This window comes from Aotus nancymaae, unplaced genomic scaffold (assembly GCF_030222135.1).
Source record: "Aotus nancymaae isolate 86718 unplaced genomic scaffold, 86718_ANA_hifiasm-v0.15.2.pri h1tg000010l, whole genome shotgun sequence".
Taxonomy (NCBI): Eukaryota; Metazoa; Chordata; class Mammalia; order Primates; family Aotidae; genus Aotus; species Aotus nancymaae.
This window is the reverse complement of record NW_026988421.1, coordinates 30,767,518-30,779,634: the sequence shown is the minus strand read 5'-3', so window position 1 is coordinate 30,779,634 and position 12,117 is coordinate 30,767,518. Positions and strand designations below refer to the sequence as shown.

General features: G+C 43.8%; 1 protein-coding gene across 2 annotated transcripts in view; it reads left to right on the top strand.

The window, feature by feature from the left end:
• Positions 1–12,117, top strand: part of ABCC2 (ATP binding cassette subfamily C member 2) — a 60,007-nt gene that overhangs the window by 29,610 nt on the left and 18,280 nt on the right. For both annotated transcript variants that reach the window (XM_021672944.2, XM_012439438.3), the window contains 9 exons: positions 1,242–1,326; positions 2,352–2,418; positions 3,973–4,099; positions 6,074–6,250; positions 7,684–7,851; positions 7,983–8,163; positions 10,526–10,652; positions 10,941–11,076; positions 11,828–12,047. In XM_021672944.2, coding sequence (XP_021528619.2) covers positions 1,242–1,326; positions 2,352–2,418; positions 3,973–4,099; positions 6,074–6,250; positions 7,684–7,851; positions 7,983–8,163; positions 10,526–10,652; positions 10,941–11,076; positions 11,828–12,047 — 1,288 coding nt within the window. The remainder of the gene's footprint in view (positions 1–1,241; positions 1,327–2,351; positions 2,419–3,972; positions 4,100–6,073; positions 6,251–7,683; positions 7,852–7,982; positions 8,164–10,525; positions 10,653–10,940; positions 11,077–11,827; positions 12,048–12,117) is intronic.

The following is a 12,117-nucleotide window of genomic DNA, read 5'->3' as shown; positions in this document are numbered from 1 at the left end:
AAGAGAAGGCCTCCCTGTCCTGGAGGGTGTAAAGAAAGGGTGACATATTTGGCAGGTAAAGAAGCAACAGGATCTTTTTAGATACAATTTATTGCATAAATAGCAAAAGCAAGATCAGCAAAGGTATCAGCTCCCTGCATTCCTGGTCCTCAGCATGACACTGAATCAAAAAAGGGTCAGATGATGGTGAAGGGCAGTGGCTCATGCCTGCAATCCCAGTACTTTGGGAGGCCGAGGCAGACAGATCACCTGAGGTCAGGAGTTTGAGACCAGCCTGGCCAACATGGTGAAACCCCATCTCTACTAAAAATGCAAAACTTATCCAGGTGTGGTGGCATGCACCTGTAGTCCCAGCTTCTAGAGAGGTTGAGGCACGAGAATCACTTGAACCTGGGAGGTGGAGGTTGCAGTGAGCCAAGATCACGCCCTTGCACTCCAGCCTGGGTGACAGAGCGAGACTCCATCTCAACACAAAACAAAACAAAAGGGTCAGATGGTGATGCAAGGTGAGCAGTGGGGTACTCTGTTTTTGAGGAGCTGATCCATGCAGCAGCTAAGTGGTTTTATAGACTGCTTCTGTACCCTAAGGAGGGAACAGACAGAAAGCCTAAGACTTCATCAGAGCCTGGGTGGCAATGAAAAGCCATCTCATGACAGCCTCCTTGGAAGAGAGGGAAGTAGGTGAGAAACATCCTTGTAGAAGTGCCTCAAAATCTTCCCAAGTTCTCAAGTTCCAGGGAGCCCGCAGGGTATTCTGCCAACACTCAGGTCACCTGCAGTTTAAGCTTTAGCTATCTGGCCTATGTGGAAGTGTGCAAGGTCCCCCTGATGCCATAGCCAGTTCCTCTACAGAGGCTCCCAGGAGTGACTTAGCTAGGATGCTGGATGGGCATCAGGCATAGACTCAGTTAAATAAGAGAAAGCCAGGGACCTAGTTACCAGAACCAGATAGAAGTTAAGGTTTTGTCTTAGAAGGTAGGAGGTAGTTTCTGGAACTAGGACCAAAGACCGGAGAGACACAGCAGAAGAACTGAACTCCATGAGTTGCTCAAGGACTGAAATAGCACACCCACTTTCATCTATCTGTGATGGAATGGCTCCCAGGGCTGAGTTCGGGGGAGATTAGGAGATGCCAGCTATGCCAAATAGAAAATCATGGGCTAATGACAAAGTCAAAATCTTCTCCCTGCTTGTGCTTGTCACTAACTTTAATTCTTGAGATCCTTTGTGTCCTTCCCTAGGCCAGTGTTTCCACAGAGCGGCTGGAGAAGTACTTGGGTGGGGATGACTTGGACACATCTGCCATTCGACATGACTGCAATTCTGGTAAATAAATTTGGAAGTTGCTTCCCAAACTTATTCACAGTGCTGGCGCCAGAATTTTGATAATGCAAGAGCTTAGCAGCAGCAAACTGAAAGGGAAAGCTCAGAGATTTGTTTTGAGCCTATGTTTGCATAAGATACATACTGTTCTTACTTGAATTATGTTTACACTTAGAGCAGATTGCATAACTAGATTGCTAAGTAAATCTGGGCCAGCTCATCTGAGGATAAGCAGGGAATCCTGCAAAGAATCCAGAAAGCAGAAGTCAGGATGGAGCCAGATGTATGGGATTGGGAAGGTAGCCTGGAGTGAAAGAATACTCAGATTCTGAAGGTTTAAAGACTGGGGGCCAGCCATGGCCAGAGTGGGCAGTAGGACTGGAATCCATGATGCAGGGGGATTTATATAAGGAGAGGGAATTCATATAAGGGGACTGGGCAACAGAGGGCTGGAGAGTATACTCAGAGTATCTGTAGGTCAGGAATCTGGACTACCAACAGGCTTGGGAGTTCTGAATCAAAAACAACTTTAGGCTGGACGCAGTGGCTCACACCTATAATCCCAGCCCTTTGGGAGGCTGAGGTGGGCAGATCGCTTGAGTCTAGGAGTTTGAGACCAGCCTGGGTAACATGGCGAAACCCTATCTCTGCTAAAAATACAAAAATTAGTGGGCCATTGTGGTGGGTGCCTGTAGTCCCATCCACCTGGGGGTCTGAGGCAGGAGAATCTCTTGAGCCCAGAAAGTTGAGGTGGCCGTCAGCCAAGATTGCACCACTGCACTCCAGCCTGGGTGACAAAGTGAGACCCTGACTCAAAGGAAAAAAAAAAAGGAGTTCATATGCAGGTCACTTCTGGTCTCATTCCAGGAGATATTATTTGCCTCCCGTTAGCGTAGGAGCCAGCACTGAGCAGAAACAATCCTGAGAGCTGATGAAGAAAGTGGAGAGAGACACGTGAGGGCTGAGAAAGAGCAGATAGTCACGTGGGGACCTACATTTGACTAAAAGAGGAAGCTTTTTCTCAACAGACAAAGCCGTGCAGTTTTCAGAGGCCACCTTTACCTGGGAGCGTGATTTGGAAGCCACAATCCGAGAGTGAGTTGCCTTTTTTCCATCCTAATATTCTTTAGCATTCTCTTTGCCTGAACTGTTCTCAGAAAATTCCATGTAATAGAATACATGGGGAAATGAGCTATGTGCATGTGTTCAGTTAGATACTAGTGCAGGATAAACACCTGGAGAGATGAACTGAAGGCAAAGATTCTCAGCCTCTTGCCCCAATAACTGCATTCGCCACCCTGCTTTCCTACTATGGGACCTTGAGTGTTCAGCTGAGATCCCATGAAGACATTTGTTGTGCAGATTGTGGACAGAGGTAGTGCAAGGTTGGCAGGTGGCCGGTTTCTCTGGGTGTGGTAGAAGATACACACAAGAACCTGAATTCAGTGTAAGTTCATTCATTCAAGAATAGCAATCAGGAACATTGGAATCTGGCTTCTTTCCCCAGACTGGACATTGGGAGCTACCTCTATAAGATTCCATTTCAGATCTAGACTTTCACATCAAAATAACCCACTCCCATACCCTACCATGTAGGCTACCTCCTCTGCTGTGCAGGTATGCTGCCCTAAGCCAACTTCCTCTAGCCCTGATGTTGCACATAGTGTGTCTCTTAAACACCATATGTAGTAGCACACCCAATTCATCCACTGAACACAGCACACGGAGTACACTAGGAGCCTGAGTAGGCCATATCTTTCTTTCCTCACAGCTGAGCACATCTTATCGTCTCCTTACTATACCCCTGACTTCCCACTCCTCTGTCTTGTTCCTATAGCCTTTAACATGGACTACAGAGCTAGCCCCAGGATGAGTTGGGGCAGGAGCATCTTCTCCGGACCCTCCTAACCCAACAGGTTTCCTTTGCAGAGAAGAAACTGGGCAGGGCCTCCACTTTACTGCTATAGGTCTGGAATAAGTTCATCTCAATAGGCAGGTTCAGAAAGACTGTGAACAAGTTCCGAATGTTCCTGATGTTCTAGAAACTCAAATAACAGGGCTGGCACACAGAGTTTCTGGGAACCTATCCCAGTGTGGGCCCCAACCCAGCCAGATACAATCAGATATTCAGGAGAAGGGCCAGGGAATCTACTTTCAGCAAATGTTCCAGGTGACACATTTAGTAGCTAAATTTGGGAAATGTTAATCTACTCTAATCCCATTAGTAAGAAAGGAGGGGTCCTTAGTCCAAAGGAAGTGACCTTCCAAGATAACATAGCCCAGCAGTGTCAGAGTTGGGATTTGAACCAGGCCAGGTCTCCAGGCCCCCACTAGGGTCTTATTCAATGGGTAGGCATGTTAGTTCTAGGAGAATTTTATCATTGGAAATTCACATTTGATACAAACAGCTTATAAATGAGTTGGATAAATTGGGCTCATTCTCTAGCCTTTTAGAGCTAAAAAAAAAATATATATATATATATATATATAAAAGAAGCACGTTGGGGTCTTATTTATCCAAGGCAAATTTTCCAATCTTGAAGGGGAATCTCCTAATATCAGACTTCATGGAGACTCAGAGAAGTGACTTGAACTGCTCTTCAATACCAGACCCCTGCTATCTCCTTCAAAGACATTCTTCTCTTTCAGTGTGAACCTGGACATTATGCCAGGCCGACTTGTGGCTGTGGTGGGCACTGTAGGCTCTGGGAAATCCTCCTTGATATCAGCCATGCTGGGAGAAATGGAAAATGTCCACGGGCACATCACCATCAAGGTGAGAGGCAATGCCAATGAAGAAGACTTCTGACTCCCAAATGTGGGCCACTTTGAGCTTTCGCCTTATTGGAGAGAAGGCACTGAGGACTAGTAGATGAGGCCTTGGAGACATCTGGTAGATTTGTGGACTGTGATCCTCTGTCCCATTTCAGCTTTGTATGATCAGTTGCTGAGGGTAAGATTTGGGAATCTGCATTTTTAATAAACTCTAAAGGTGATTCTCATATGCATACTACAGTGTGAAAACTATTGACTAGAGAGGTCTTCCTTCAAAGTATAAGCATTTCTGGCTGGGTGGGCCCGGTGGCTCATGTTTGTAATCACAGCACTTTGAGAGGCCGAGGCAGGTGGATCACCTGAGGTCAGGAGTTTGAGGCCAGCCTGGTCAACATGGTAAAACCCCATCTCTACTAAAAATACAAAACTAGCTGGGCATGGTGGCACATGCCTGTAATCCTAGCTACTTGGGAGGCTGAGGCAGGAGAATCACTTGAGCCCAAGAGGCAGTGGCTCCAGTGAGCCAAGATTGTGCCACTGCACTCCAGCCTGAGCAACAGAGCAAGACTCTGTCTCAAAAAAAAAAAAAAAAAAAAATAGGTATTTCTGCTGTATTTATGTATTTGTTTCTGAAAAATTATGTATTCTGCAAAACTGTAGAATAAAAATAACAGGATCTAGGGGAAAAGAGTTGTAATAGATCACTAAAAATATATATAACTTTGTAACCAAAGTACCAACAAAAACAATACCAACCATAACAATAACATCTAGAGCAATGAAAACAGGAGCATCGTAAAATCAGCACTGGCATTTGCACCCAACATTACAATTACTCTTGGGCCTCACTCTTCCTCCCTTGAGAGCTAAATCTTGGATGGCATGTGCTTCCAAAATGAAAATCTGGCATAAGGCATTGTCTTCTTCATCAATTACAATTTTTTTTTTTTTTTTGAGAGGGAGTCTCTCTCTGTCACCCAGGCTGGAGTGCGATGGCACAATCTCAGCTTACTGCAACCTCCACCTCTTGGGTTCAAGTGATTCTCCTGCCTCAGCCTCCCAAATAGCTGGGATTACAGGTGTGTGCCACCATGTATATTCTTCCACAATATACAGACATCATTTCCGGATTTACCAATCACTATTGAACTACTTTGCACTTTTAAAAATGTGCACTATAGCAGAGCAGACTACAGATTTAAGTCTGTCTTCTAACTCCTTTTGGGAAGCTTTTTTCTTGCTAATTCATAACTGGGTTCTTCCTCAAACACAGGCATTTGTTGGTCTCCATCTCTGTTTTTAGTTTGTTTGTTTGTTTAAGTTGGAATCTTGCTGTCTCCCAGGCTGGAGTGCAGTGGCCCAATCTCAGCTCACTGCAGCCTCCGCCTTCTGGGTTCAAGCAATTCTCCTTCCTCAGCCTCCCGAGTAGCTGGGATTACAGACTTGCGCCACCACACCCAGCTACTTTTTGTGTTTTTAGTAGAGATGGGGTTTCGCCATGTTGGCCAGGCTGGTCACGAACTCCTGACCTCAGGCGATCCGCCTGCCTTGGCCTCCCAAAGTGCTGGGACTACAAGCGTGAGCCACCGTGCCCTGCCTTCTTCTTTTTTTGGGTATAATCTTGCTTCCTAAGATGTCATTTATACCAGGGGTCCCCAACCCCCTGGGTCTCAGACCGGTACCAGTCCATGGCCTGTCATGATCAGCCTGCCTCAGCCCCCCAAAGTGCTGAGATTACAGGTGTGAGCCACTGCGCCCAGCCCCAAGGGGGGACTTTTAATGCTGAAGAGGATATTGAGTCCTGTCAATGGAATAACTATAAGCACATGAATAAATATCAGATCCTCAGTCATCCTCTCCTGCAGTTCTTCAAATTTAAGCTCCATTTGTTTCTCTCCTTCTCCTGTCACCCCGTCCTTCAACTCTGCATTTCTGGAAGTGCAGCTGTAACATGGTCTGATCCTTTTTCATCTAGGGCACCACTGCCTATGTCCCACAGCAGTCCTGGATTCAGAACGGCACCATAAAGGACAACATCCTTTTTGGAGCAGAGTTGGATGAAAAGAGGTACCAGCAAGTACTGGAGGCCTGTGCTCTCCTCCCAGACTTGGAAATACTGCCTGGAGGAGATTTGGCTGAGATTGGAGAGAAGGTATTTGGGATAACAAGGGATCTTCAAGGGTGAATGCATATAGAAGAGAAAAAGTGAGGATGGTGGTGAAGAACTAACTACATGGGGGTAATGTGGTTGATCAATTTAGGTAGTCATATTTGGAATAAACACCACAAATCATGTGTTTGTACTAAGTGGCCACAATATTCTATGTAAGTAACTCAGAATTTTAAAACTTTCTGCTTGGAAGCAGTTATAAAAATTATGTAATTTAAATCAAAGATGATGAGGCAAAGGTCATGAGAAGTTTATAGTGACTGGCCCAAGGTTGATCTCACAGGTGGCAGGGCAGAAGTGGGACTAAAGTCTAGGTGTCCTGATTCTACTTCTGTATCAGCGAGGCCAAAGAAAGATTCTACTCATCTGCTTTGAACACTTAGATGTTTATTGTGAATTATCTTCTGATATTATTAACGGCCTTTCTTAAAAATAGATTTTTAATGACTATATTGTATTAATTATACAGATCTAGCATAATTTATTTTGAAATCTCTCTTTTTTTTTTTTGAGACGGAGTCTTGCTCTGTTGCCCAGGCTGGAGTGCAGTGGCATGATCTCTGCGCACTGCAACCTCCACCTCCCAGGTTCAAGTGATTCTCCTGCCTCAGCCTCCTGAGTAGTAGGGATTATAGCTGTTTCAAATAAATAACTTTAGGCCAATAATTAAAGATTATGTCCAACTTACCATTTTCTATCAGATAATTTCCTTATTTAATAGTTTTGCTTATTTAATAGTCTGCCACCACTCCCAGCTAATTTTTAAAATATTTTTAGTAGAGACAAGGTTTTACCATGTTGGTCAGGCTGGTCTCAAACTCCTGACCTTATGATCTGCCAGCCTCAGCCTCCCAAAGTGCTGGGATTACAGGTGTGACCCACCGTACCCGGCCTATTTTGAAATTTCTAAATAAAGACCCTGCATATTTAGAATATTTTCATCTTCCCTCCCCATTACTGGAAATAAATGTAGCAATCTTTGGGAACAAAAATCTTGAGATGTTAGAAGATTAATGAAGGTACAGCTCTAGAGTAATTTTGTTCATTAATTAGCATACACTTATTGAGCACCTACTATGTGCCAAACATTGTTTTAAGTGCTGGGGTTACATCCATGAACAAAACAGAGAAAACCTCTGCCCTGATATAGGTCTACCTTCTCATGGGGTAACAAGCAACAAAACTATTAAATAAGCAAATTATCTGATAGAAAATGGTAAATTGGACATAATCTTTAATTATTGACCTAAAGTTATTTATTTGAAACAGGTCTTTATTTGTATAAAGGAATTCGTAAGATTTTTAAGTCCTTGACATCTTATTGAGACAAATTTCTTCCTTTTACCCCTCCCTATTAGATTTTGTGAAGGTGGGTCTAGGGAGTAGTGCTTAATAGAAATTATTTTCTTCTTCAGGGTATAAATCTCAGTGGGGGTCAGAAGCAGCGGATCAGCCTGGCCAGAGCTACCTACCAAAATTTAGACATCTATCTTCTAGATGACCCCCTGTCTGCTGTGGATGCCCATGTAGGAAAGCATATTTTTAATAAGGTCTTGGGCCCCAATGGCCTGTTGAAAGGCAAGGTGAGAAATCATTTAACATGATGAAGATACAAAGGTAGGGTGGGAGGGAGAGGGGAGGACATGTCTGGCAAGTAAGACAGGGAAGATGGTGGACATATGGTAATCAACACAACTTCTTGTTATTTTTATAGACTCGACTCTTGGTTACACATAGTATGCACTTTCTTCCTCACATGGATGAGATTATAGTCCTGGGGAATGGCACAATTGTAGAGAAAGGATCCTACAGTGATCTCTTGGCCAAAAAAGGAGAGTTTGCTAAGAATCTGAAAACATTTCTGAAACATACAGGCCCTGAAGAGGAAGCCACGGGTACGTAAGGAGGATTGGGACAAGATAGAATTTGGGCCATGGTGGGAATGGTAACCCAATATCTACTTCCTGAACTGTTCAGTATCCAATGAACTAGATTTGGACGCGAACTACCCAGAGATTCAAACTCCACTTTCTGGGTTCTGAGTATCTGTGAGGAAACATAGAAACTGAAACTCTATGCCTGGGCCAAACTGGTGGCTTATCCTGCTCATCTGATGTCTGACATGCAATCAAAGGACTCTCTTTAGAAGGGTACAACTGAAAGTCTGAGTAACAACACTTGTGGAAGGAACGCCAGTGGCACAAAGGTCCCTCTTGTGGGGTGCCATGCTCCTATTGACTCTAGTCACACATGTCACCCTATCTACCCCAAATCCATTAAAACCAGTTCCTGGACAGCTTCATGGGTTGGCACCATTAGTGTACTGCTAAATTCTTGATAAATCCTAACAAAGGGATTTTGATTAATATACCAAAACCACTGGGTGTTTGAACCAGAAAAAAATTATGGCAGTTGCATAGTCTCAGAGTATACCATAGAAACAGCCTCAAATATCACCACCATTGGGTTCACCAGTTAGCCCTACTCAGCAGTGGAACCCTGTTTACTGTGACCCTTCCCAAGGACCTGCCAACAGCAGTCCTGTACATAGATCTGGTTATCACCCTCAAGTGGTTGTCACCAGCAGGAGTTCAGGTCTGAGAAAGCAAGGGCAGGAGGGTGCAGGGGCATTCCAGGAATCAGTCAGATAAGGGAGTAGCTACACAGCCTACAAATAACAGCATGTTCTGACTGTGAGATGAGGACATGTGATGGTTTAAAACCACCCTGGGAAGCCCAAGAGTTTGAAAGAAAAATCTAAGACAGGGCAGGCTGCTAGGCTGCTGGTTTTCATGACTACTATGATTGTATGGCTGTTGGTCTTCTAGACTATAGCAGCCAAGAAGAGGGGGACAGAAACAGAGTAAGTTAAACTGTCACAAAGCTTACTGTTCTTACTAAGTTTCAGCTTTTTAAAAAAAAACAAAAAAACAAAACAAAAAAACAACAAATGCTCCTGGGATAGTTGCAAGCCTTTGGTTAATTTCAGAGCTCTGAAAAAGTTGACTTTGACAATTTTTGGTCATTATTCTGATTGCTTTTATGGAGGAGTAGATCTCTGGAGGTCCCTATTCTACCATTCCCACTGATGCCCACACTATGTCTTTTATTTTATTTTATTTTATTTTATTTTATTTTATTTTCAGGGTATGTCTTTTAAGTGTTTTAAATTAATACAAGTTTGTTAAATTATTTGAATTTCAAGATGAGCATTTTCTTTTCTTTTTTGAGAAAGAGTCTCACTCTGTTGCCCAGGCTGGAGAACACTGGTACAATCATGGCTCATTCTTAACCTCCTGTGTTCAAGTGATCCTCCCACCTCAGCCTCCCAAGTAGCTGGGACCACAGGTGTGCATCACCACACCCTGCTAATTTTTAAATTTTTTTGTAGAGATAGGGTTTCCCTATGCTGCCCAGGATGGTTTCAAACTCTTGGGCTAAAGTGATCCTCCTGCCTTGGCCTCCCAAAGGGCTGGGATTACAGATGTGAGCCAGCACACCCAGCCAAGGTGAGCATTTTCTTCTTTTTTTATTTTTTTTTGCAGTTCCATCACCTGAGCTACACGTGTGGATGAGCATTTTCAATTTACAATCACCTCTTTAGTCAATTCTGAGAATGTGACTCTTCTATTTGTCTACCATAATCCTTAAAAGCTCTTTCCTCCTCCAAAGAAACCTGAGCATTTCTAGGAATTTTCTTCTCTTTTTTGACCATTTTCTCTTCCAGTGAAATATTAATTCATCTCTCTTTTATCCTGGTATTTCTTTTTTTTTTTTTTTTTTTTTGAGACGGAGTTTCGCTCTTGTTACCCAGACTGGAGTGCAATGGCGCGATCTCGGCTCACCGCAACCTCTGCCTCCTGGATTCAGGCAATTCTCCTGCCTCAGCCTCCTGAGTAGCTGGGATTACAGGCACGCGCCACCATGCTCAGCTAATTTTTTGTATTTTTAGTAGAGATGGGGTTTCACCATGTTGACCAGGATGGTCTCGATCTCTTGACCTCGTGATCCACCCACCTCGGCCTCCCAAAGTGCTGGGATTACAGGTTTGGCCACCGCGCCTGGCCTATCCTGATATTTCTTAATAACAAGATGTACTAATAACTAGTATTTATGGAATGAAGTATTCCATCCTGTATGTACATCTGCGATCCCTTGCTGTAACCAGCAAGATCAGAGACAGCTTCTCTCTCCTTGTTCATAGGACTGACAGGGCTCTTTGCAGCTATTTTTCTAACCTCTAGTGTGTCTCCCTAGTCCATGATGGCAGTGAAGAAGAAGATGATGACTATGGGCTGATATCCAGTGTGGAAGAGATCCCTGAAGATGCAGCCTCCATAATAATAAGAAGAGAGAACAGCTTTCATCGAACACTTAGCCGCAGGTTGGCCATCTATTCAGCTGGCAGCCCTCATCAGCTCCATATTTCCAATTGATCTTTCTCCTTTTCTTCCTGGGCTTTTCCTGTGAGGGTTAACACCATAGACACTCCCAGCTCTTCCTTTGTTTCTTGTATGAGCAGGGGGTGGGGGTAAAGACTGAGGTTGTGTCAGTTTCCCATGGTCATCTGCCCTGAAATGTGCTTTGATGCCAGCTGAGTGACTGTGACATCTGCTTGCAAGAAGACCCCTCGGGATTTACCTGCATGCTCAGGGAAGCTTTCCTCTCTCAGTTCTAGGTCCAGTGGAAGGCATCCGAAGTCCCTGAAAAACTCGTTGAAAACTCGGAATGTGAAGAGCCTGAAGGAAGATGAAGAACTAGTGAAAGGACAAAAACTAATTAAGAAGGAATTCATGGAAACTGGAAAGGTGAATACCACACAAAAAAGTAGCATTTGAGGCATTATAAGGCTTAGAATCCAAAAATGTTTAATGTTAAATGAAAATTGAACGCATACTTACAGAAGCAATATATCCTCTGTCCTTTGCAAATCTTCAGATTCATTACTAACATGTTAGCAGAGGCTGTGGGCTTTCTACCAAATCATATTTCCATAAAGAATGGCATGTTTCCCATGAATATCCCCATCCCACACTTCATGAGTGTTTGATTCCATTCTGATATGTGGAGGAACAGGAAAGCTCAGACCCAGAGTACATAATTCAAATTAATGAAACTTAACCACAAATTTTAAGGTTGGCAGTAGAACACCATCATCTGCTCCACTCTGATTTTTTGTGTGTTTATTTTAGAAACAGGGTCTCATTATGTTGCCCAGGCTGGACTAAAACCCGGGGCTCAAGAGATCCTCCCACCCGAGCCTTCTGAGTAGCTGGACTACCAGGGCATGCTACCATGCCTGGCTTGTCCCAACCTGTTTTTATATCTTCTCTTAAATGCCTTTAGCTCTGATGGTTATTTACCCTGCATTGTATTTCAACATTGTTCTATTATCCTTCCTGGCACGGTGCAGAAATGGTGACCACAGACTACCAAATTTTACTACCTGCTACCCACATTTCCAGGGGACTCCACTTCTCCTTGTACTTGGCATTCTAGATGATTCCTTATCAAAAGCCATTAGGGAATTCTACTAATACTGAGATGGGGACTTTGCAGGTGAAGTTTTCCATCTACCTGAGGTACCTACGAGCAATAGGATTGTTTTCGATATCCTTCTCCATCCTTATGTTTGTGATGAATTCTGTGGCTTTTATTGGATCCAACATCTGGCTCAGTGCTTGGACCAGTGACTCTAAAACCTTCAATAGCACCAACTATCCAGCATCTCAGAGGGACTTGAGAGTTGGAGTCTATGGAGCTCTGGGATTAAGCCAAGGTATGTCTGATGGCTATGTCATCTTATAGAATCTGTCTAGACCCTGTACTTTTCCTGGACTGAGGAATGC